The 26,977-nt window shown below is 35.4% G+C and overlaps 1 protein-coding gene across 2 annotated transcripts; it reads right to left on the minus strand.

Annotated features, from left to right (window-relative positions):
• Positions 1-138: 138 nt before the first annotated feature.
• On the minus strand, positions 139-19,600 carry LOC139978052 (uncharacterized). Of its 2 annotated transcripts, XR_011796889.1 has the most exons (11): positions 19,384-19,600; positions 18,642-18,779; positions 17,523-17,672; positions 14,550-14,681; positions 12,821-12,878; positions 12,065-12,382; positions 8,777-8,997; positions 8,019-8,156; positions 6,717-6,867; positions 4,098-4,220; positions 139-1,561 (listed from the first exon to the last, which is right to left on the minus strand). XR_011796889.1 is itself a non-coding variant. In XM_071988002.1 (10 exons), the coding sequence occupies exons 1-10, from the start codon at positions 19,537-19,539 to the stop codon at positions 4,198-4,200; spliced, it is 1,485 nt and encodes a 494-aa protein (XP_071844103.1). In that variant the 5' UTR covers positions 19,540-19,600; the 3' UTR covers positions 3,527-4,197. The 2 variants fall into 2 exon arrangements, 1 of the variants encoding a protein (XP_071844103.1); XM_071988002.1 differs by lacking the exon at positions 139-1,561 and having other exon boundaries at positions 3,527-4,220.
• Positions 19,601-26,977: the final 7,377 nt, after the last annotated feature.

The following is a 26,977-nucleotide window of genomic DNA, read 5'->3' on the forward strand; positions in this document are numbered from 1 at the left end:
AATCGCAAGTGGCATCGCAAGCAATCCTGTCAGAAAGTCGGTTACCGTCAAACAAAAAATGTAGTAGTGGTTGATGATTTCGCGCAATTCTCTGAAGCGGATAAATAAGACTAGAACAAACACACTGCCAAATGCACACACGAGTATAATGGGCGTGTATACAGCAACATAGACGATAGTTCAAAAGACACTGGCTCTTAATGAAACTGCTTCTCGAGTCACACCCTTTGTAATATTAGATAAATCATCCATGATGAATTATAATAACAACAAATAGTATTGGTAGTATCTTGTATTATTGTTTTGTTCTCGTCCATCAAACTGTCCAGTCGCAAAAACAAAGTGATGAATGACATCAATGAAACTTTAAATGCAAAGTTTCTTCTTTTTCTTCGTCTTATAATTGTTATTATTAATTTTCATTAAGCCTATCAAGAAGTATTTTGAAATGCAATAACTAGCGACATGAGATGTAGTCCCACAAGTTCAAGAAAATGAATTTGATGATATAAATTATCTAATCCTACATAGTAATAATACTTTTCAATACTTTATAGCAAGTATCATTAACGTGAGTGTAGGTACTACTTCAACCACTCAAAGAGAAAAAGCATCTTTAATAATATATAAGATCCCCTGGGCTGATTTCATTTCTGGTTGCAATATATTGCTTACTTATTGGGTATCTGAAGTGTGTAGTGAGATATCAGCAATGATATACAGAACTGTCAGTGCAGACTGCACAGAATATCTCTTTAAAATTGGAATAAATAATGTAAGTACTAATCTATTCAAACTCGTGCACACCCCAAAGGCTGTGTTTTTGTTTAATATACAACATTCATTGATTAACCATTACCACGTCTTTTTTGGTCAGCCTTGATCCCGTAACAAATTGTGCTGTTTCCTATTCAGTATCAATATATAGCACGATTAGGCTAGTAGAAGTCAATTTTAATCCTGCGTAACTGGTTTTACTGGTATTCGTAACCACATGATTGACACCGAGTCTACAACAAGATATCACAATGAAAGGTCGCAGCCTGTTCAAAAATTCACATTAACGAATGAAATATGAATCCACTTCTCAGTTTAACATGAGAGTCACAACAAAAAATTAAATTATTTTAATACATAACTGAGCATTAAAGCATTAAACTGTCTTCTTGTGTAACAATTAAAAGGGAACGATTCGTTGGTATCTGAAGATGTGTTAGTATATACAAGATTCTACTCTTCGTTGCAATTCATATAAATTACTTCCGCTGGTTCGATTGTTCTTGTTTGAATTGGCGTTTGTCTACATTTCAACTCATGTAGGCTGATATGTTTTGAGCAAATATTCTTGTAAATCAACTCTTCCTGCTTTTTTCAAAGCATCTCCGAGATCGACATAATTTCCAGCGCTTGCTCTTTTCCGTTTCCACAAAAGTAGCATTTGGTATATCTTCTCCTGGATAGATGTATGATTCGTTTGTTCGAGATTTTCGAGTTGTCCGTTGGTCAAATTAAGGTTCCTTCCAACCGCCTTCCAGCATATGCTAAGTTCTCCTGATAAGTTCTATGAAAACGAAGTATAAGTGAAAAGTACTCTCATATCAAGACAGTGTTGATGTTCTGGAGAACCATCGTGAATAAAATAATCTTAGAAAGGTGATCCTAATTATTTCTTCATTTAACCACAAAACGTTTTGCTTTGAAAATTTATGAAGGATTTCATAAATCTTCTCCACGCAAATCATTCACATTCCTATACATTGTCTGCCAAAATATGCCTATGTTTAGAATTGCGCAGCAACGAACCGACCGTAGAAACCTTTAAAGACCAACTATGGAGACTTTTCGATGAACATAAAATCCCACCATTTTGCATGTATGTAACCCTTAACTCACTCCAATTACATTGCTGTAATTAACTTTACCAATTTCGGACGTTAAATACGTGAAAAATGGGGGAAAAAGTCAGCTTTTTATGAAACCTATTTCAGACATTCCTGAAACATTCCGAAGACATCAGGTGACCATGTGACGTCACTGTTTGTATACCTCACTCACAACAATACTTTTAGTGTGTAAAGTTGTATACTTGAGCTGCCAAAAACATCAACGATATTACTCCATTTCCCCCGAGAAGCCACAATTCTGTGTTGTTGGAGATTGCAGTTATACCTCACCCAACAAAAGCATCAGCTTTTTTAGATTTCCGAGTAAAAGAACCGACGTAAAACGCCGCAGACTTTGGATCAATTTTGTGAGATCCACGCGGAAAGATTTTCAGCACCCGGTGTATCTCATGCCCATGAGTCCACATGCATGACCCTGCCTCTGTGTATGCTGCAAATGTCTCATTCTGCGGAAATTATATACTGTTGATAGCTGTGTCGGACAAAGCTAATGTGAAATTGACCCTTTCAAGTCTCCTCGTAAACAAGCTCTGGACGTCCTTACATGTAACATTATATCACGCAATTGACAGTATAATATTTACTGTAAGAGATGACCGTGTATATACCGTGCCTAAGGTAGCATTGTTAGTACATGTAGTGAGTTACATGGTCGATTCGGGTCAGCGTCTTCTCGTAGTTGTTCGATTATGTTTAGTGTCTTTTTGGTAATTCTTTGACAGTAACGTAAGCCATTTTGCCGCCACACATCAGGCATGAGGCATCTTTTAGGTCTATTCTTCTGTTCAGTTTACGTTATCTTGCGATCAAATTGTATTACGGAATCGACAAGCTGCTTGCATGTTCTACAGTATACTGTACCGAACGGACCTATTGACGCTCCGCTTTGTGAAAGCTGCTTCCATTTGAGTGGAAATTTTGCTAATAAAATAATCAATTTAACCAACTTTTCTTCTGAAAATTGTCTTCAAACTATTTGTTTACCTTCATGTGTTCTTGTCTTAAGCTAACAGCTTTTCAAACGCTCGAAATTGGAAGTCAAATAATGTACAATTGTTCGCTATCTGTGTATAAACCGTGCCTATATCAGCGTTTAATATTCGCGGAAAACAAACAATGACGTCACACGGTGACCAGAGGCTCCTTTGGGTCAATCTCTGTTTTCAGACATTCCAGAGGTTCATGTCACGTGACTATCCAAAATGTCCATTTCGTGGTCTTTTTTGATGGGTTATAGTAGGTTTCCGAAGATTATTTTTTACACATGTTGATTATGGGTATGTTAACTCCCAAATTAATGGAAAATCCCCCCCCCCCCCCAAAAACAAAATTGTCTCCATAGTTGGTCTTTAAATCTGTTTGAACGGAAATAAACCTCCGAGCTGCTGCTCTTATTTTGACAAAGATTTTTGACATGACGTATGCTCTCGCGGTACCCGTGAAAGCGGCTAGCCATGAAGTTTCAGCAATATGATGTCTTGAAACAAAGTGAATTTTAAAGTCCGGTAACTTTCGGGGTACACCGATCAGAAGATTAAGCAAGAGATCAAACAAATTCTCCCGGGCCATCTCTAAGGGATGAGATGTTCTCTCGTCGGTGACGACTACATGTGGAGAATACACTGTGTATCAGGCACAGTGCAGGGCAGAATAGAGGAAGCTATCATTTCTTCTCAAATAAATGAACATTGTGTGTTCATCGCATGTGGATGACACGTCCCGTAGCATACGGCCAAAATCTACGTCGTGAGAAGGTTCCAACAAGTTGATGTCAGTGTAACTGTGACAGTGTGAACCCAATTTCATTCCTCTCGACTTAAAACTCGTTTCAAAACGCAGATATTTTAGCTCAAAATGATAAATTCTTAACAAAGAGGCAGTGGACAGAGACCCGAAAGTGTGTTCGTAGGTAGCAGCGTAAAGCAATTTACGAATATTGCAGGTAAGGCTGATGGGAGAAAAGGCGTGATTTGAGCAAAAAGAGCTGAGAACGGACTGAAATCATGTAAGTAAGAAATAACTTACAATAATGATATCAAAGACAATTACGCGATAAAGTTTCGCTTTGGTGTACATTTTCGCGGAATCTTTTCAGTGAAGGCCTTGGTCAATACTTAATAAATTACAATATATTAAGCTTAATTTCACCGTTGAATTACTCTCCGTAGAATATAGCAACGGGTAAACAGTTACCTGAAGAATCTTGTCACAAACTATGGTTTGTGAAATTGCTGACGGTAGTTCTTCTTGTGAATCGCCTGCAGTACCATTCCCCGTTGAAGGTATGATTGCTTCAGCTCTTGACAAACTGGATTCCTTGTAATATAATGGCATATTAATACTATTGTAAGTTCGAGACCTATATACACATCCCATTGTTTCATGATTACCAACACATACTCCTCTGTATTAGACACTTAAGTGTATATACTGCAGGAACAAAACCAAATAATAAACTTTTTTTGGAAAAATCCTTAACTGAAGTTTAATTTATCAATAATCATCCTGATAATAATAATAATAATAATAATCATCCTGATAATAATAATAATAATAATAATAATAATAATAATAATAATCATCATCCTGATAATAATAATAATAATCATCCTGATAATAATAATAATAATAATAATAATAATAACCAGCAGTTATTTTTACGACGTTTAAGCGACCACAAATATGGGAGAAACCCGTAAGGGCTTATGGATTAACACCTACACTTCGGGTGGCTTCCAGATCAACATTGTAATTCAAATAAGGATTTTTTTTAATTGAGAAAGTCATTTCAGATGACAAAACAATAGACTGCTCTTGGATGAAAAACCACCTTACTATGACCCGGCCGGGTATCGAACCCAGACCTCCCGATTACTAAGCCTCATTGCTTCAAATGCCACCGCTTTTATCCACTCGACCACAGCACCGGTAAATACATTATGTAGTCTGTACTTGTTAACGTCATTTAGGTCAACTTTATACAATGTGCCATGCACCATGGCGCCCCTGTTAAACTAAAGCACATAGCCCTTAGTGAAATATAAGGTAGTAATATCGTAGTAAGGTTTTTTTGTTGCTCTAAAAGCAGTTAAACGGCATGAGAAGACAATATAAAATATAACATGGCAGACGTCATCCTGACCTGCATCAAAAGTCAACCTAATATATCCCTACTCCAACGTGTGTCAAATATGATAGTCACATTTGCACCTTAAAGCACCCATTCGTGCAGCACCATTTATTACATCCAATGTGAACCGCTATCACGTAAACGAATTTTTAATGTAACATTGTCCACTCAAATGTGCCAGTTCCATGATCAGTGTCTTGATGGTAGCATATGCCTCTAGGGTTGAGCATCATCAGTATTGATTGTCTGTATCTTATCCTACCGTAGCGTGGGAGAGTTTTGACAGATCTGCTTCAATAAACAGCCATGTTTACTGCATGCATGCAACTTAGGTCACAAGCTTGCATGGTTGAAAATTTTATATCGCTGTTAATTTCTATAATGAGAAGATTCCCTGCATAAATCCGCAGAAATATTTCCCTTTGGAAACTAATAAACTGTAATCAATATGTTGGGCACCAAAACAACATCATTTTTGTAACCATTCTATTCAGGGAGTACTAACCTGGGCAATTTCACTGGGCACGGCCCAAAAACACATGGGTTAAAAATCATCAGTCAGTCTAGCGCCAAATGAAGTCATGAATCATGCGCTACTCAATATGATTAGTGAAAATAAAAAAATATACTTTTCTACGATGATCACATTGTAGGTGTTTGAAAAAATATTATTATAATGTTCACGTGTTGTTCTTACATTACCACAATTAGAACTTGTTAGACTACTTTACAAACCTCCCAGGCAACCCCTGCAACTGATCTACAACAATTAAATCCCCGTATATGTTATAGATGTATATAGACAATTCGTTTTCTTTCTCATATCTCTGATTTCAAAAGGATTTGGTGATTTGGTGTGTATGTAGTATTTGGTTTTGAAAAGGGGGCCCCTAAAAGACCTATGTACGCGGTTGGTTTGTTATCTGCAGTTACCGTTGCATATATGATGACTTAAGGTAAGCAAAACAACTGCACTGTAACCTGGGAATCCTAAAAAATGTCAAACACAAGGAAGTACGTATCGGATATGCGTAACCTATGGGTGGAAGAAAAGCTAGAAATCCTCCGTTTAAAGCGCCCAACGATCAATATGAGTGTAAGGAAGTATCATATACAGACATACGTAGACGTCTCGTGGCAGAGGAAAAAAATGCCCATAGGAACACTCTAGGTACCTTTAACCTGGGTGTACAATGTCCCTTTTTTGTATATGGTGCATTTCCAGGGTCACAAAGACACTATTGTTTAAATTTGAATGGAAGAAAAAATGGGATAGCTGTTTTGATAACTGTTTTATTTGTTCGGATTTACCTTTTGTTGTTTCTCAAGTAATTTACCTTTAAGTCAGAGAGACGGTTAATAAACTATAGAGATGTAGCGTTACTCTAAAATTGATGTCTCGCTTTATTTTGTGTACTTCTTAGACATATATATATATATATTCATATGCGCATACACACATACATACACACATACCTGAATTAACACATACAACATTGAACATCATGAGAATGGGAGTTGTGAGAGAACGAAATACAGATGATATATCTAGAGCTGCCGTTAAATGTACACCGTTTGTAATCCAATATTAGAAATAAGTAGAACATTGAACATAGAATGATATACTTTGCTAAAAAACACAAAATACATTACAAAAAGTTAACTAAAGCGTAGCAACTAACCTTCAGTGAGAACATTAATTCCACAAGATACGACCCTTGGCCAGCTTTGAAGAAACATGCACATCCGTCTGTTTCGTCGGAGACCCCTTTTTTTCAGGTTAAACGTACAGAAATCTCCTTCGTTAAACACAACTGTGGTAAAGCTGATTATCTTTAAAGGCGGCAAATAAGCAGTTAAAACATGAATATGACTTCAATTGAATTCAATATACTTTAACTTATTTGGGAATCAATGTAAACCTATGAATACGTAGGCTTATATGGTAGTATCTGTTGACATTTTTCTAGGTTGCGGGTTGCTTGATGTTAGCAAGATTCGTGGTCATTATTTATATACATTGGTCTAAGTTCTTTAGAGGAAATGTAGACGACAGTATTAATGCCAAGTTTGGGTTTTTGATCAATAGATTTGTAGAAACAAATACTTTCAAATAATGTCATCATTCGTTGATATATGACTTTACTAACAAAACCGCATTTAATTTTAAAAGGTGATGCAAATTTTAATTTTAAATTATTTAAACGGATCTACAATTAAATAACTACGAGGTAATAATACAAATATTTACTACCATTAAATACAACAAACCTATTTTACCTTATTGTTGCACAAAAATGACGGGTTTCTATGAAATGATGGAAGCCGAACCGACATTAAGCTCAGTAATAAACTAACCAGCAGAATGTCGTATACAAAATACTTAAATGTGTTCTTTTTTTGCGTGTCATCACATTACAAAAAAAGTTTGATAAAGCCATTTCTTCCATTGGCTCTGACAATGACAATTGAAACTTAGTTGGACACATTGATGGATGTGGCGGTCACAATAGCAAATGCTAATTAATAAATTACTTGTGAAACTTTGTGTGTAGGCTTTATAGTTAGTCTACGGTATTGCAACTCCACAATATACAAACGATAAGTGGCATACACTAGTTTGTATGTAATTGATGATTCAGTGAAATTAATTTACATTTTCTATTACACATATGTGCATCTGTTGGTAATAAAGAAATCCAAGAAACACAAAAATTATTCAAGCTTAGTAACATGATAGCAATACTTTAATTAATTTATAACTTGTGGAACTTTTTGGCACGCTTAAGTTAGACCATACGTTATTGCTTTACTTCGCTACAAAAATGTTAATTGATGATTCAGAAAGATTATTTTACATTCTGTATTACTCATATGTTCTTCTGCTGATGGTAATAAAGTAATCGAAGAAAAAAAACATATTCAAGCTTAATAACATGATAGTTTTGAGCTGATTTATTTAAAAATTAACTATTTCAACCAACCTTTGCATTTGTTTCTTCGTTATATTTCCAGATAGGGGGAACTACTTTGTTCAATGTAATTGTCAGAGGCAATTGCCCTTCTTTGAAAAACATGGCTGGTCTCTCATGCAACACAACGGCATCATTCAAGTTAAGAATCTTTTGAGAGAATACACAGAGAAATGACAGTGTAAGGTTGTAAAGCAATATCATTGAATAAGGTTGTTGTAGTGAATTAGTAAATGGTTAAGGTTAGATGGTAGATGCCAAATCCCTTCACGTATAATGTTAACTGTATCTGTACAACGGTAGCCTATCACAAAATGGGTGAAACCCCAATTGTACCATTTAGCTTAGAGTTGTCTCTGTTCACTATTACATATTTATATGATTAGCAAGATGTTAATGGTCCTAATCATTTTAATTATATATATATTAAGTTAAATCAATATCATTAATAATGAAGAGTTATTTTTCCTGCACCGACGTTTTTGCTACTTTAACCCTCATCATGAAAATACATATAGCTTGCAGCACTGAAGCAAAGTCAGCTTGAACGTTGATTGTCTACGTGGTATCTCAGTTTCTCATAATAACAGAGAAACCTTTACTGATAAAAGCTACTAATTAATTTAAATATTATTATGCCACTGGCAGAAAAGACAGGTGTTATGTAACAAAGGAGCTTAACGATTTAAGGGGGAGGGGGGGGGGGTTATTTCCCCTATTTAACAGTTTTTTTTTTCTTTAAACAGGTCGAGTTATTTAAACTTGCTTACCTCCCGGCATCTGGGCAACTGCCAGTAGTACCCGATATCAAGAAATATTTCATTTTCAATAGAAGAACGCATAGAGGCATACAACATAATCCTCTTTGCCTCGACTATATCATCACCAATTTGAACTTTCTTCCAGCAGAAATTGTAAAGCCGAATCACACAGGTTTCATGGGTTAGCTCACACTGAGTATTTCTCTCCTCTTTCCATTGTCGTTGGTTGCCTAAGAAAACAAACAAATATGTGATAAACAATGGAATTGAGCTCCAGAGAAAGTTCCTGATTATAAAACTGAGAGCATTAGTACCTAGAATAAAACATTTGTCCTTTAGAAACGTACAACGCAACTCGACCCTGAAAGTAAACCTGTTCGTATATTAAAACTTTCAATCATCAATAAGAGAATGTCAAATTGCTTGTGGTCACCTTTAAATGACTCGCAAATTAAGTATCTCAGTTGTCATTCTTACCATACCCTTACTTATGCTCTTGTTGTAACTGACCTTGACCCTTCAAATTGTTTATACGGTGGATTACCTAATTTTCTTATCAATAAGCTACATCACGTACAGAATGCTGCTGTCAGAGGTTTATTTCATGTACCCTCTAGAACGCATGTTAGTCTGCCCCTCTGCAACAGGTTCACTATAGTTGTCTATCAATTACCAATTGACTACAAATTACAAGGTATAATTATTCGTTCTAGAGCCCGTTGGGTGGAACAGGGAGAAAAGGCTACGAAATATGTTCTTAATTTAGAAACGCGTAATAAGAGCTGTAATGTAATTCGTAAATTGAAATCAGATGATGGGGTTGATATTATTAACAACGATGACATCCTCCGTAAATTATTAGATTTTTACCAATCCTTATATACCAGTGAAAACTGTGATCCAAATCAAACCGGCTTTATTAAACATAGATTTATAGGAGAAAACATCCGCTTTGTTTTGGACTGCATTGATTATTGTAAGGAATATAATATCCCTGGTTTTCTCCTATTGGTTGATATTGAAAATGCTTTTGATCGCCTAGAGTGGAATTTTATCTTTAAATGTCTTAATTTCTACAACTTCGATGAGGGTTTAGTAGATGGGTGCGGACCTTATACTCTAATACTTCGGCCTGCGTTTGTAATAATGGATATTCTTCTCCTTATTTTGAAATTTCAAGGGGAGTGAGGCAGGGATGCCCACTTAGTCCTTATATTTTTATTCTTTGGGCAAAAATTTTGTCAGTTATTAATAACTCTCCACTAATACATGGAATTTCTATTTTGAACCATGAAATTAAAATTTTAAAGTATGCTGACGACACTACCATTTTTTTTATGGTACCCAACAAAGTTTAACTGCAGTTGTAGATATTTTCCATTCTTTAGAGGTATCGTCCGTTCTAAAAATTAATTATGAAAAAACAAATATTTTCCCATTGGGACCTCTTTTGTTTGATAAACCTTTGTTTCTTACTGGTTTTAAATTTACGTGGACCCTCGGCCATGTCACGGTGTTAGGTATTACTTTTGATACCGACAGAGACAATCTCTTTCACTTAAATTATACTCCTAAATTATCCCGCCTTAAGAGTAAGTTAAATATGTGGTCCACTCGTGATTTGACCCCTATTAGAAGGATAACAATTGTTAAAACCTTAGGCCTTTCTCAACTTGTTTTTCTTTTTCAAGTTCTTCCGGACCCCCATTGAATTTTCTGAAGAATCTTGAGACTGTCCTCTTTCGTTTCATTTGGGCTGGAAGACCAGATAAGATTAAGCGTAATACTTTAATTGGTTCAATCGAGCATGGCGGCTTAAAAGCAACTCACATTAGTTCCTTTATCCAGGGTCTCATATGTTCTTGGGTTAAAAGGTACATTAATGATATAACGGCTTATTGGAAGTTAATTTTAGATTTCCATTTAAAGAAGTATGGGAAAGAATTGTTATTTAAATGTAATTATCAAACTGGTGGTGTTTTAATTGATAATTATTTTATAAGAGATGTCTGTTGAGCTTGGTCATGCTATTTCTTTAAAAAAAAAAAAGTGGCCAATTTTCGAAATGAAATTATTTGGAATAATTCATCTTTGAAAATTGATAGAAAGATTTTCTTCTATAAATTTATGTATGAAAAGGGCGTCATTAGGTGGGCGATTTGTTGGACGGTAATGGTTATCTATTATCTTTAGCTAGTTTTAAACAGAAATTTTCCTTAGATTGTTTTTCCATTTACTCTATTTTATGGTATTGTCTCTGCAATACCTAGACATTGGAAATATAATATGGGCGCATTTAACAATGACAAAATTGAGAATAATGGGTTAGACAACCTTAATCAAATACCGTCCTTCTCTCGTCACATTTATAGGTCATTGATCAAGTCTATAATTGTTCCTCAATAGCTATTAACAAATGGGGAAATCATTTTGAGTTTATTGATTTGCAGTGGCAGACTATTTTCCGTATTCCTTTCATTTTTTGTAGAGAAAGCAAGATTTGTTATTTTCAATACCGTTTTCTCCACCGTATACTGCGAACTCATCATTTACTCTGTCGCATGAATATCAAGGAAAATGCAAGTTGCACATTCTGTGGGAGTCACGATGAAACGATAGAGCACCTTTTTTTGGATTGTCAAATTACTTCAACCCTTATACTAGACATTGAGCAACGTATTCTAGGTATGCAATTTATTTTCACCAAGAGTGACATTTTCTTTGGCTATAAGCTAATTCTGAGTCATCCGTAAAATTTTCTCATCCTTCATCAGAAGTACTATATCTTTAGTCAAAAGATAAATAATGAAGTGTCAATATTAAATGAATTTATAAATAAATTTTGTATGGTTTAGTTTTCACTTTGATGCTTTTTGAATCTATTCAATCCTCATCCTCCTCCTCCTCCTCCTCCTCCTCCTCCTCATCCCCACGCCCATCCCCATCACCATCCCCATCCCCATCCTCATCCTCATCCTCATCCCCATCCCCATCCCCATCCTCATCCTCATCCTCATCCTCATCCTCCTCCTCCTCCTCCTCCTCATCATCATCATCATCATCATCATCATCATCATCATCATCATCATCATCATCATCATCATCATCATCATCATCATCATCATCATCAACATCATCATCATCATAATCATCATCGTGATTGTTAACGTGATTGTAACTCTGATTAATGAGTACATGAAACATTCCGCTGTATCATTTGCCACCCCTGAATATGACACAGTCATTCGTATATGGGGTGACGATATTTTATTGTTTAAAGAAAAAATAATAACCTACCTTCTCCATGGTGACTGCTGTATACCGTTGCGCTCCATTCACATTTTTTCTTGAGAACCAAGCAGTGAGGCAATGTCAATGTTGCTGGTTTTGAAAGCTTAACGCTATTGGGAAGGAGTTCTACCACTACTGAGGAGTTACTAGCAAACGATAAGTCAGTTTCATCCAGATAATGATGTGGAATTATTCTAATTTGGATCAAATAATCACGTCGTAGAGCACCGGGAGGTATTTCTAAACTGACACCGGTATTTTGAATGCGTAGCGTTCCACCGGCATTGCCGATCATTGATTCTGTTCTGATGAAATGAGAATCACCTAACGAACGAAAAAGAAAGACAAAAATGACATATGTAGGCAGTTGAAAAAGTCTTTATATTTAACAGACTGTTGTTTGTATGAAGTTTTCACTAATTTATCGATTTTCACAATTCTCTTTCTCTTTTTATATAAAGTCCTCGATTGCGCGATTATTGATGGTTCATGCTTTACACGTGGACCGAGATCGTACCAAATCTGTGTACATGAGAAGGAATCCATCTTGGTACCATCCATTGATTGCTCTTTCGTCATTTAACGGAATAATGATTGGCTTACTAACCTTTGACGATCACTTCATTTGTTCCATTGCTTCCAATACAATCGCCAAGAAATCCTCAAATCATATGGTGTACGTGGATACGCAGATAGCAATTTAGGTGTTTAGTCCTGTAATACATGTTTTTACAACCGTTAGCAGTTTAATACACAACTTACATTCGTCCTTCTTTGTGTTCTCTCCAGTACGAATTGATACTTCATCTGCAGATGTCACCTGCGCATGATGTAAGGAAGGAACAATTATACCAGGAACGTTTATTCAGATAACAGAAGTGATATTCGTGCTGTATAAGCCCAAGTGATTATAAAACAAAAAGGTTCTCATTGATACTGTAGAATTATTTATTGCTCGTACCATATTTTTTTGTGATAAATCCAGCTACAAATTACTAGTATCACCAAATTGGTTTGCCATAAATCCAACTACAAATCACTAGTATCACCAAATTGGTTTGTTTAGAGGTTAACATTGCTGTCAATCTACTGCAGAAAACTCAATTTCAAGATCTCAATGCTCAATAAATTGATAGTATATTGCAATAGGATACGTATGGAACTAAACAACATGTAATGCACACAGTTGACTAAACTATCGCACAAGGAATGTCACAATTGACTGAAAATAATGGACAGGAGTACGTTCTTATCTCCTTGAAACTACAGTTCGTATAGTGGGGTTGAAACCCTATGCCTGGTGACCAACATCACTGAACCAAGTTTCATGGTCTGTAATGATGCATTAGTGTATATTAAACAATTTAAGCTCCTTGGCTTACGTTAAGCAACTTTTTGTGTAGCCGTTGGTATGGCAACCACCAAAAAACAGTACAAATCATCTGTAACTTCTAAAATAATGAAAGAAAAGTAGTGATTTTGGTGACAAAACATAAGTAATTGTGCTCTGTGAAAACAGTGGTACCATCCAAAGCAGGTATAGGTACAGTTTAAGGAACCGTTGTCATAGCAACTACCGATAAATACTGAGAATTGTTCCTAAATAGGTGGAAAATGTTTACAATAACAGCCACATTTAGAGTATCCATTGTCATGGTAACCACTCATTAATGCACAAACTATGGAATATCAACATGATATAAGCTATTATTCTCTGATATTACAACCAAACGCTTTGAACGACTTTCTAAGGGAGCGAGGACTTAAATTATCAGGAAGAAAAGAAGAACTTGTCGCACTTGTTTTTGCTGCGAAGAGATTGCCTCAGCTTGCCCCAACTTTACAAACAACAACGTACCCTAAAATAGCGAAATAGGTGCAGAATCATAGTGTGCATACTTCATGAATATGATCTGCACTGGTTGTAAAGGCGAAAGTATTTGAAGTTCAAAAATTGATCCAAATTCGTTATCTCATGATCATTCACATACAAAGGAAATCCTTAAAGCGATGATTTTTTATTGTATTTACATGTTTTAATAACAATCATATAACAAGCTACGACGATATTTTCCATGTATAATTCATTGGTGCTAAGTTTCTTTCGCGTAAACACTTTGCGACAAATTACATACTAAATAATCTAAGCGACAGAGCGTGAACCCAATTTCATTCCAGTCGACTTAAAACTCGATTCAAAACGCAGATATTTTAGTTCAAAATGATAAATTCTGAACAAAGAGGCCGTGGAGGGAGACCCGGAAGTATGTTCGTAGGTAGCAGCGCAAAGCACTTTACGAATAGTGTAATAAATTACTTACAATAATGATATCGGATACAAATACGTGATAAAGGTTCATTTTGGTTCACACTTTCGCATTATCTTTCCCGTGAAGGCGTTTGATCAGTAACTTATAAATTACAATCTATTAAGCTTAATTCAACCGTTGAAGTTACTCTTCGTAGAATACATCATCGGTTAAACAGTTACCTGAAGAGACTCATCACTAACAGCAATTTCTTCCGTTTTTACAATTGCTGATGGTAGTTCTTTGTGTGTATCTCCTGCAGTAGCATTCCCAGTTGAAGGTATGGTTGCTTCATTTCTTGACAAACTGGATTCCTTGAAATATAATGGCATATCAATAATTTAATAATTTCGAGACCTATATACACATCCCATTGTTTCATGATTACCAGCACATACTCCTTTGTAATGGGCGCTCTTAAGTGTAAATACTGCCAGAACAAAACCAAATACTAAACTCTTACATCTAAAATAAAGTTTTAGTTATCAATTATTATAATAGTAATAATAATTATATGATGATGATGATGATGATGATGATGATGATGATGATGATGATGATGATGATGATGATGATGATGATGATGATGATGATGATGATGATGATGATGATGATGATGATGATGATGATGATGATGATGATGATGATGATGATGATGATGAGGGGGAGGAGGTATGATGGTTTAGCTCTCTTATTCTTGGCATACCATGCTGGCTCTAAAAGCAGTTAAACGAAATGAGGAGAAAATATAAATATAAAGAAGCAGACGTCATCCTGACCTGCATCAAAACTCAACCTAAAATATCCCTATACTCTAACGGGTATCAAATATGATAATGATAATGATAGTGATGGTGATGGTGATGATGATCAAGATGATGATGATGATGATGAGGATGATGATGATGACGATCATGATGATGATCATGATGATGATGATGATGTTCATGATGATGATCATGATGATGATCATGATGATGATCATGATGATCATTATGATAATGATGATGATGACCATGATGATGATCATGATGACGATTATGTTTACGATGACGATGTAGATGACGACGACGATGACGATGACGATAATAATCAGAATCATAATAACAATCATGATGATAATCAGCAGTTATTATTACGACGTTTAAGCGACCACAAGAAACCCGTAGGGGCTTATGGATTAAAATTTACACGTCGGGTGGCTTCCGGTTCAACATTTGAATTCAAATTGGGATTTTTTTTTTCAATTTACAAAGTCAATTCAGATGGGAAAACCGTCGATTGCTCTTGGATGAAAAACCCACCTTAATATTACCCGGCCAGGTATCGAACCCGGAACCTCCTGATTACTAAGCCTCATTGCCTCAGATGCCACCGTTTTTATCCACTCGGCCACAGCACCGGTATTTGCATTATGTAATCTGTACTTGTTTACATTATTTAGGTCAACTGTACGCAATGTGTCATGCACCGTGTCGTTAAACTATAGCACATAGGTTAAGGGATACATAATATTCATATCGTAGTAACGTTTTTTTTTTGGGGGGGGGGGGTATGATGGTTTAGCTGCTTATTCTCGGCATACCATGCTGGCTATAAAAGCAGTTAAACGGCATGAGAAGAAAATATAAAATTAAAAATGGCAGACGTCATCCTGACCTGCATCAAAACTCGACCTCACATATCCCTACCTCAACGGTATCAAATATGATAGTCACCTTTGCACCATAAAGCCCCCATAGTGCAGCACCATGAATTACAGTCCATGTGAACCTCTGTCACCTTAACAAGTTGTTAATGTAAGAATGCCCACTCAAATGTGCCAGTTACATGATCAGTGTTATGATGGCAGCATATGCCTCTATGGTTGAGATTCAGTGTTTTATTGTTTGTATCTTATCCTACCTTAGCGTGGGAGACTTTTGACATTTCAGCTTCAATATACAGTGTTAACTGCATGCTTGCATGTAAGGTCAAAAGCTTGTAAGGTTGAAAATTTGATATTGCTGTTAATGTCTATTAGGAGAAGCTATTCTGCATAAATCCGCATAAATGTTGGGCACCAAAACAAAAGTAATTTTTTTGTAACCATTCTATTCAGGGAGTATTAACCTGAGCAATGTCACTGGGCACAGCCAAAACATGGGTGGAAAAATCATCAATCAGTCTAGCGCAAAATGAAGTCATGAATCATGCGCTACTCAATATGATTAGTGAAAATAAATAAATATGTACCGTAATACGATGATCACAAAATATTATTCACAAATAGTGTGCACGTGTTGTTCTTACATTACCAGAATTAGAATTTGTTAGACTATTTTATTCACATCCCAGGCAGTCTCAAGGAACTGATCTACAACGATTCAATCCCCGAATATGTTTAGAAAATTCGGTTTCTTTCTCATACCTCTGATTTCTAAAAGATTTGGTATGCATGTAGTATCCGGTTTCGAGCAGGGGACATAAACTAGAAAAACTAGAAATCCTCCGTTCAAAGCGCCCAACGATCAATAAGAGTGTGAGGAAGTATCACCTAAAGGCATCCGTAGACGTCTAGTGGCAAACAAAAAAACTACCTATGGTAACACTCCAGTGACATTTGACCTAGGTGAGCAATGTCCTTGTTTTGAGGCATGGTGCATAGTCAGGGTTACAAGGACACTTTTGTTTAAAATTTGAATGGAAGAACAAAGGGGTATAGCTGTTTTGATAACTGAAGAGAAATGTCAATGGCAGCTAGTTGTGAAGGGATGTAGTATGTGTTTTATTTGTTCGGATTTTCCTTCTAATTTTACTTTTAAGTTAGAGAGACAGTAATAACTATAGAGATGTAGCATTACTCTAAAATTGAGTCGCGCTCTATTTATTTTGCGTACACTCTAGACACATATATACATACACGCACGCACACACACCCACCCATACACCCATGCATACATACACAAATACATACAGACAGACAACATTGAACATCGTGAGAATGGGAGTTGTGAGAGAACGAAATAGAGATGATATATCCAGAGCTGCCGTTAAATGTACACCGTTTGTAATGCAATATTAGAAATTAGCAAAATATTGAACATAGAAGGATATACTTTGCTAAAAAACAACAACATACATTACAAAAAGTTAACTAAAGCGTAGCAACTAACCTTCAGTGAGAACATTAAGTCCACAAGATACGGCCCTTGGCCAGCTTGGAAGGAACATGCGCATCCGTCTGTTTTGTCGGAGACCCCCTTTTCCAGGGTAAATGGTAGGAAACATCCGTACGTAATCGCAACTGTACGAAAACTGATTTTCTTTGAAGGCAAATAAGCAGTTGTTACATGAATATGCCATTACTTCAATTCAACATACTTTAACTTATTTGGGAAAACAATGTAAACTTATGAATACGCAGGCCTTTATAGTAGTAACTATTGACATTTTTCTAGGTTGCGGGTTGTTTGATCTTAGCAAGATTCGTGGTCGTTATTTCTATCCCTTGGTCTTGAGTTCTTTAGAGGAAATATAAAAGACATAATTAATGTCAATTTGGGGTTTTTGATCAGTAGATTTGTTGAAAGAAATTCTTTCAAATAATTTCATCATTCTTTCATCGATGACTTTACTAGAAATAATTAAGGTAATTTTATAAAAAAGGTAATTTTATAAAGTGATTCTTATTTTAAATTTAAATTATTTTCAACGGATCTACTTTTATATCGCTACGGGATCATAAATGACTACCATTAAAAATAAGAAATCTATTTTACCTTATTTTTGCACAAAAATGACTGGTTTCTATGAAATGATGGAAGCCGAACCGGCATTAAGCTCAGTAATAAACTTACCAGCAGAATGTCATATACAATATATTATAATAATATTTGTTTTGCGTGAAACGTGTCATCACAGGATCAGTATACTAACAGTTTGATGAAGCCATTTCTTTTATTGGCACTGACAATAACAATTAAAACTAAGTTGGACACATTGATGGATGTGGCGGTCACAATAGCAAATACTTATTAATCAATTACTTGTGCAACTTTGTGTGTAGGCTTTATAGTTAAACTACAGGATTGCTACTCCACAATATACAAACGATAAGTGGCATACACTAGTTTGTATGTAATTGATGATTCAGTGAAATCAATTTACACTTCTATTACACATATGTGCTTCTGCTGGTAATAAAGAAATCGAAGAAACACAAAAATTATTCAAGCTTAGTAACATGATAGTTTTTTAGCTGATTTATTTAAAAATTAACTATTTCAACCAACCTTTGCATTTGTTTCTTCGTTATATTTCCAGATAGGGGGAACTACTTTGTTCAATATAATTGTCAGAGGCAATTGCCCTTCTCTGAAAAACACGAATGGTCTCTCATGCAATACAATGGCATCATTCAAGTTGAGAATCTTTTGAGAGAATACACAGAGAAATGACAGTGTAAGGTTGTAAAGCAATATCATTGATTAAGGTTGTTGTAGTGAATTAGTAAATGGTTAAGGTTAGATGGTAGATGCCAAATCTCTTCACGTAATGTTAACTGTATCTATACAACAGTAGCCTATCACAAAATGGGTGAAACCCCAATTGTACCATTTAGCTTAGAGTTGTCTTTGCTCACTAGACATATTTATATGGTTAGCAGGATGTTAATGGTCCTAATCATTTTTAATTAGATATATATTAATGTAAAACAATATTATCAATAATGAAAAGTTATTTTTCCTGCACCGACGTTTTTGCTACTTTTAACTCTCATCATGAAAATACATATAGCTTGCAGCACTGAAGCAAAGTCAGCTTGAACGTTGATTGTCTACGTGGTATATCAGTTTCTCATAATAACAGAGACACCTTTACTGATAAAAGCTACTAATTAATTTAAATATTATTATGCCACTGGCAGAAAAAGACAGTTGTTATGTTAAAAGGAGCATAACAATTTAAGGGGGAGGTTTATTTTCCTATTTAACAGTTTTTTTTACACAGGTCGAGTTATTTAAGCTTGCTTACCTCTCGGCAAGTTGGTAACTGCCAGTAGTACCCGATATCAAGAAATATTTCATTTTCAATAGAAGAACGCATAGCGGCATACAACATAATCTTCTTTGCCTCGACTTTATCATCACCAATTTGAACTTTCTTCCAGCAGAAATTGTGAAGCCGCATCACACAGTCTTCATAAGTTACATCACACTGAGTATTTATTTCCTCTTCCCATTGTGGTTGGTTGCCTAAGACAAAAACCAAATATTTGATAAAAAAAATAGAATTGAAAATCGGATAAAGGTCCTGATTATAAAACTCAAATCCTTACGTAGAATAAAAATGTTCCCTCTTTCTTTAGAAACGTTCAACGCAACTCGTAGTCACTTACGTATTCACCAATGTTCAACGCAACTCGTATTCACTTACGCAGTTACGCATAAACTTATATAAATGATTAAGATATTTCAAATTGCTTTTGGTAAGTTTCTCAGTTTTCAGTCTTGACATACCCTCGCTAATGCTCTTGCTATTAGTGACCTGGACCTTCGAATTGTTTGTACAGTGGATTACCTAATTATCTTATCAATAAGCTACAACGTGTACATAATTCTGCATATACTAGCTAGCACGCATGTTAGTCTTCCCTCCTGCAAAGGGTTCACTGCATGGTTGCCTATCAATTCTTACGCTTCCCTAAGGACACGTGACCTTGTTATCGTTATGATTTACTGTCCATTAGGACCGGTGGTTAGTTCACTCGGTCATCTAATCGTTCTGATCTCTATGTTATAAGGTTCACTCTCAGTTAGGAGAACGCGCTTTTTGCTTTATTGCTTTTTAACTCTGGAATAGTTTGCCTGTTGACATATGTAGTAGTGACACTTGTAACCCTCATTTGCAGCCTCAAAATATGTCACAGTCATTCGTACAAGGGGTAGAACCATTTTATTTTTCAAAGAACAAAACCATAATTTACCTTCTTCATGGTGACTGCTGTATACCTTTGCTTTCCATCCACATATTTTCTTTAGAACCAAACAGTGAGGTAATGTCAATATTGCTGGTTTTAAAAGCTTAACGTTATTGGGATGGAGTTCTACCACTACTGAGGAGTTACTAGCAAACGATAATTCAGTTTCATCCAGATAATGATGTGGAATTATTCTCATTTGGACAAAATAATCACGTCGTAGAGCACCGGGAGATATTTCTAAACTGACACCGGTATTTTGAATGTCTAGCGTTCCACCGTCTTTGCCGATCATTGATTCTGCTCTCATGGAATAAGAACCACCTAACAAAGAGAAAAAGAAGAAACAAAATCCAATATGTATAGATAATTGAGAATTTCTTTATATTTAGCAGACTGTTGTTTGTATTAAGTTTTCACTGATTTATCGATATTCATAATTCACTTTCTCTTTTTATCTGTTGTACTCGATTGCGCGATTATTGATGGTTCCTGCTTTACACGTGGACCAAGGTCGTACCAAATCCGTGTCTTATATGTAAATGTGAAGAGATCCATCGTGGTTCCATCATTTGATTGTTCTTTCGTCATTGGACGGAACAATGTTTGGCTGAGAAACCTTATGACGATCCCGTAAGTTGTTCTATTGCTTTCAATACAATCGCCAAAAGATTCTAAAAAAATGGTGTCAGCGACGTAACCAGTAATTTGAAAGGGGAAGCATATTCTGCGATTGATATGTGGGGGAGGGGTATAAGGGGGGTGTCCCCCCCCCCTTTGAGATTTTTTTAACAACTGAAGGTCCTTAGATGCAATCTGCAGAGTCTGTTTCCTGTTTGAATTCTTTACATGTTCTTTTACATATTATATCAAAAAGACAAACATAATGCTCTTTTACAATGTTTCCAGTAGGATGATTCTTGTTTATTGTCCAATGTCTGGACTTTAATATATTTGACGAACTTAACTGATGGACAAAATAAACTTTCATAATTTGTAAGACAGCCACATGTGCAAAGGCTTAAAAGCGAATATCGTTATCGCAGTGTACTAGCAGTGTAATAATTATTTTTAGGAAGCGTGTATCATGTACGACTGCTATCTAACACTCCATCGGGTGCGGTTAGGTAGGCAATATGTATTTTTCTACGCAATAGCCAACTGTAGGCTTATAATAGGCTATAGGTTAAGTTTAGCTAATATCATCTGCCAAACTAAGTAAGTAGCTAAATCAGAAGGCCTGAATGTTACTACGATTATAATCGAGTTAATGGAGCTGACGAGTATTCAAGATCAAAAGAGCACTGACAAAATACCATGCTTAAAAAACAAAAGTTTTTAACATTTTTTCGACACTGAAAAGGGAGCAGTTGCTGCCCCCCCCCCCCCCCATGGCTACGTCACTGAATGGTGTACACTATGATCCTCAGATACCAACTGAGGTGTTTCGTCCTGGGATACATGTTTTTACAACCGTTGGCAGTATCGCCAACTTACCTTCGTGCTTCTTCATGTTCTGGCTTATACAAATTGATACTTCATCTGCAGACGTCACCTGCGCATGATGAAAAGAAGGAACAATTATACCAGGATTATTTATTCAGATAACAGAAGTGACATTCGTGCTGTAGAAGTAAGGTTCTCATTGATACTCTAGAATTATTTATTTCTCCTACCATATTTTTTTGTGATTAATCCAGCTACAAATCACTAGTATCACCAAATTGGTTTACCTTAGAGGCTACATTGCTGTCAATCTACTGCAGAAAACTCAATTCCAAGATATCAATACGCAATAAATTTGTAGCATATTGCAATAGGATACGTATGGAACTAAACATGTGATGCATACATTTGACTAAACTATCGCACATGGCATATCACAATTAACTGAAAATAATGGGCAGGTGCACCTTCTCATCTCATTCAAAAAACAGATCGTAGTAAAGATTGACGAATCAACCTTTCCGGATCGTGACAATAAATTGATTATTTGTTTGCACTTTTTTGAATGAATGAAAGATATGTTTTTGAAATGCTATTAATGCCGAAAACTTACACTTCCATCTTCAAATTTTCCTTTGTCTGATAAACGCATCTTGTTTTCTACAAATTCTTCGGTGTCCTCTTTCATCTCTGGTTTGGTGGTGAAGAGATAAGTAATGAAATTAACAAGGAAACACGGTAAGAAATAAGAAAAAAAAGGAATTAAAAATACACGTGCTCATTGAAGCTAAATACAATATGAAGGAAATGGAGTGGGGGGGGGGGGGGGGGGAGGCAATACCGTGATGGATTACCCATTCCGTTTCACTCATTTCTTTTCTTGAGATATCTATCATTGGAAAGTCAAACACGAACTTGCATGGTCCGAACCTTTGTATTGTTCATTCTTCGGAATGACTCGGAATTTAGTTTAGCATATTAATGTCCGTAAATTAACGTAATGATATTGCAAAGTATGATTTTCAAAGTATAGTGGTGAAAACTACCTACCCTTTACGTTTGTTACTACAACCGGTTCTGGAGGAGACTTTCCTAGTTTTCGTAACAGCATCTTAAAACGTAAAAGCACAATTCAAGCATTAGATAAAGCTGTAACATCAAGAAAAACTCACGAAATGAAAGCAAGAGAGTATCTGAAATTTAAATTTGAATTTCCCATCAAAGTATCCTTTCCAATAGTTATAATCAGAGAAAAGATTTAATAATCTCGCCTTCCTCATTTCGTTATTTAAATTTTAAGTGTGAACTACATTAGCTCCGATGATCATTCAATTGCGTAATAAGAGCATAATATGTATATCAATCAAATAGAAATGCGACACCTAATTGTCTACGAAATTGAACTCGCCGCACAGCTTTGAAACTTTGATTGCACAATTTCTACCCGTAAATACGATTCTTCTTATTATAAGCTGCGTGTTGCAAGTTAATTGCATAGGAACCAAGAGACATATCCCTCATGAAGTACACACGCATACGCACACACGACGCACACATAAGCAAACTTGACTGCACAGGTTCCGATGGATGCAAAGCTTCGTTAACAAAAAGGAAAAATTGCTTTATAGGCTAATTACAGCCGTTCAGAAATTATTTCCGATTATGTACGCTGTTAATGGACAGGTGCTCCTTCTCATCTCATTAAGAAAAAAGGATCGTAGTATAAATTGCGAATCAAACTGTCCGGATCGTGATAATAAATTGATAACTTTTGCACTTTTTTGAATGAATAAAAGATATGTTTTTTGAAATGCTATTATTGCCGAAAACTTACACTTACTTCTTCAAATTTTCTGTTGTGTAATAAAGGCCTCTTGCTTTTTCCAATTTCTTTGGGGTCTTCTTTCATCTCTGGTTTTGTGTTGAAGAGGTAAGTAATGAAATTAACAAGAAAACACGTAGAAGAATTTAGAAAAAAAGATACTTAAAAATACAAATTCACATGCTCATTGAAGTTAAATAAGAAATAAAAGAAATGGAGGGGGGGGGGGGCAATACCGTCACCGTGATTTGATTACCCATTCTGTTTCAATCTTATTTCTTTCTTTTTTTGAGATGTCTATCATTGGAAAGAAAAATATGAACTAGCAAGGTCCGAAACTTTGTAGTGTACAATTACTCGGAATTTATCATTCATAGTTTTAGCAAATTATTGACCGTAAATTAACGTAATGTATTGCAAAGTATTTAATTTTAAAGTATAGTGGTTAAAACTACCTACCTTCAACGTTTTTTACTACAATATGTTTAGAAGGAGGCCTTCGTGGTCTTCGTAACATCATCTAAAAAGGTAAAAGCACAATTCAAACATTGGATACAGCTGTAACATCAAGAAAAAAACTTACAAAATGAAAGCAAGAGAGTATTTGAGATTTAAATTTGAATTTCTCATCGAAGTATCTTTTCCAATACTTACAATCAGAGAAAAGATTTAATAATCTCGCCTTCCCCATTTCGGTATTTGAATCTAAAGTGTGGACTACATTTGCTCCGATGATCCATTCAAATGCGTAAAAAGAGCATAATATCATTCAAATAGTAATACGACAGCTAATTGTCTACAAAATTTAACTCGCCGCACAATTTTGTAACTTCGATTGCACAATTTCTACCCGTTAATACGATTCTTCTTATTATAAGCTTTAAAATAGAAATGAAGCCAACGTTCCTCACAGGAGTTGCAGAACTAAAGAAAGACTATTAGAGTTGTGTATTTTTACATATGATATATCTATCTGAAAGAACTGAATGTCTTATGTAACACGAATTACCTACTTTTTGTTTCTTACTATATTGTTAGTTTCTCTATATCAAAAGTGATTCCAAATTCAAAACGAAGGCAATTCGGACATTGAAGGGTGAAACTGTCCGCTGGTTATGATTATATTTTGAACGTTTTTTTTTGACAGGTTTGAGTTCAACATCCAAGGAAAATTTGCTTCCTTTATCCATTAATATGAAAACAGCTATATATCTAAGTAATTAATTAAATTGTTTCTGCATCTCTATGGCTACGTCTTACAGCTTTGTCCAAGATGTGTCTACTATTAATGGAACTACAAGTCAAGTCAACTCATCCGTCGCCTGCGTGGTGAGTACACACCCAATTTCCATTTGTATAATTTCTTTTAAATAATGCTTTATGTAGGATTATTACGTCCTAGCTGCACGTGCAAGCTACCGTCGAATTTGAACAGAATTGATACGTGCATGCCTTGAAATCAACACTTATGTTCAGGACAAACGTTGATATTATTCGATGCTGAACGCCCATAAGAACATTATTTGTTAGCTGGATTATTTAAGTTTTCACTACATACAATCTTACATATCTTCGTTTCCTTCAGTTATATTTTTTTCCTCCCTGATGAGAATCAAAGTCTAATACTGTTTCCTTTGTTACATAGTAACAACGCCCTCCCTGTTAATAAGTTACCGTTACTAATTAACAGGAACATGAATCTCTGTCTTTTTTACCCTTTCTCTAAGTAGATCACCCTGTGAGGCAAAGGCCTGAAAGGTAGAGAAAGGTTGTTGTCATGAGTTGTTGAAATTGTGTTTCATAAAGATATCATAAGGCAGCATATTGGTTACCCCCCCCCCCCCGGAATAGAGATATGGGAGATTTGAGTATACAATTTCTATAGAGTTAGCCCTTTGTGTGTAGAGCAAATTGTAATACTACGCTAACACTGTTGAAATGTCATATGGCATTGAGTGATGTTAATATATTACTTTTCTTATGCAACAATACCAGAGACTTTTAAAAAAGTGTATTTGTTCAGTTCCTTTAACAGTCAATAGCCTGAGTGTGAAAATTTGTTTCGCGACAACGTGAATGAACTAAGGATATACTGAAAATTTAAACAAAACTTCTTTTATACTTTTGAACTAGTAAAAAATTAAAATCTGCACATCAGCAGAGTGAAACAAAATAATCAGTAAGCATCTGCTGGGGGGGGGGGGGGTTGACAGATGATTTTTTAAAGATATATTCGAATATTGTGTCTTCTAACACACCACATTGAAAACAGTGCCCCACAAAGCAGCATTTCGCTTACCCGACCCCCCTTTCGTTTTACATGGTCTGTTTCTATCGTACTGTCAGTATATGTAAAGATATCCATGAAAGTTTGGGAAATACAGTTGTCAGATAAACACATATAATAACAGACACAGGGGAGAATTAAGTAGACTAGTGTAGATCTGTCAACATTAAACAATTTCATGAAGTATAATAAGCCTTTCATAGATTTTACTTCTAATTGTTTTAAAGATGCTTCGGGTTTAAACCCAAGAATAAACCTTTTTTTCTTTTGCGGTTTCTCGCAGTGTCTTTTTCACCCTCAGCGTGTCCTCTACGGCACCCTAAAAAGTAAAAACACAGAAACTTGTGAAACTAAACTAATAAATTCGGAGGAGCATTGAAAACCATTTATAACACACTTCCAACATTTTACGGTTACAAACAATTGCACTAAAGAAAAAAATCATATATTGCAAATTTCTCTTCTCCAAATACAAAGAACCTAAACGAGTAAAGTTGCAGACATGCGCTAACTTCGTCAATGATGTCAAGCGTATTTTACGCAACTTAAAACAAATCTCAAATTGATGGGAAGTTGAATTATAAAAAGGACCTCCTTGTTGTTATAATGTTGTTATGATTTTACAAGTCATTGTAACTATTATTGTTGCTGCCGCAAATGAACTACAAAAAGAAGAAGATGATTACATTAATGGTAACTTCCGGTTGGCAATCAACTTTTTGACCATAAATGTTAAGTCATCTAGCTGGCCAGTGGCAGCGCCTATAAAGTAAACTTAAACATTATGCTGATGTGTATGTTGTTTATATGAATGGGAGAAGGACGGAGATTCCAAATTTTCCGTAAGCGTGTTAGCCCTTTGTGTTGAGAGACAATTTTTACACTCCGGTAACAATTTACATCGTCATATGACATTTAATGATGTTATATCACTTTTATTTTACAACAGTAAAAGTGACTTTTAAAATGTTTTTGTCAGTTCCTTTCACAGGGAAAAAAAAACCTGTGAAAATTTGTTTCGCGAAAAACTGAATGAACTAAGGATTTACTAATAAGTAATATAAAAATAGCTTCTTTGAACTTTTTTGAACTA

The sequence above is a fragment of the Apostichopus japonicus genome, chromosome 12 (assembly GCF_037975245.1).
Source record: "Apostichopus japonicus isolate 1M-3 chromosome 12, ASM3797524v1, whole genome shotgun sequence".
Lineage (NCBI taxonomy): Eukaryota > Metazoa > Echinodermata > Holothuroidea > Aspidochirotida > Stichopodidae > Apostichopus > Apostichopus japonicus.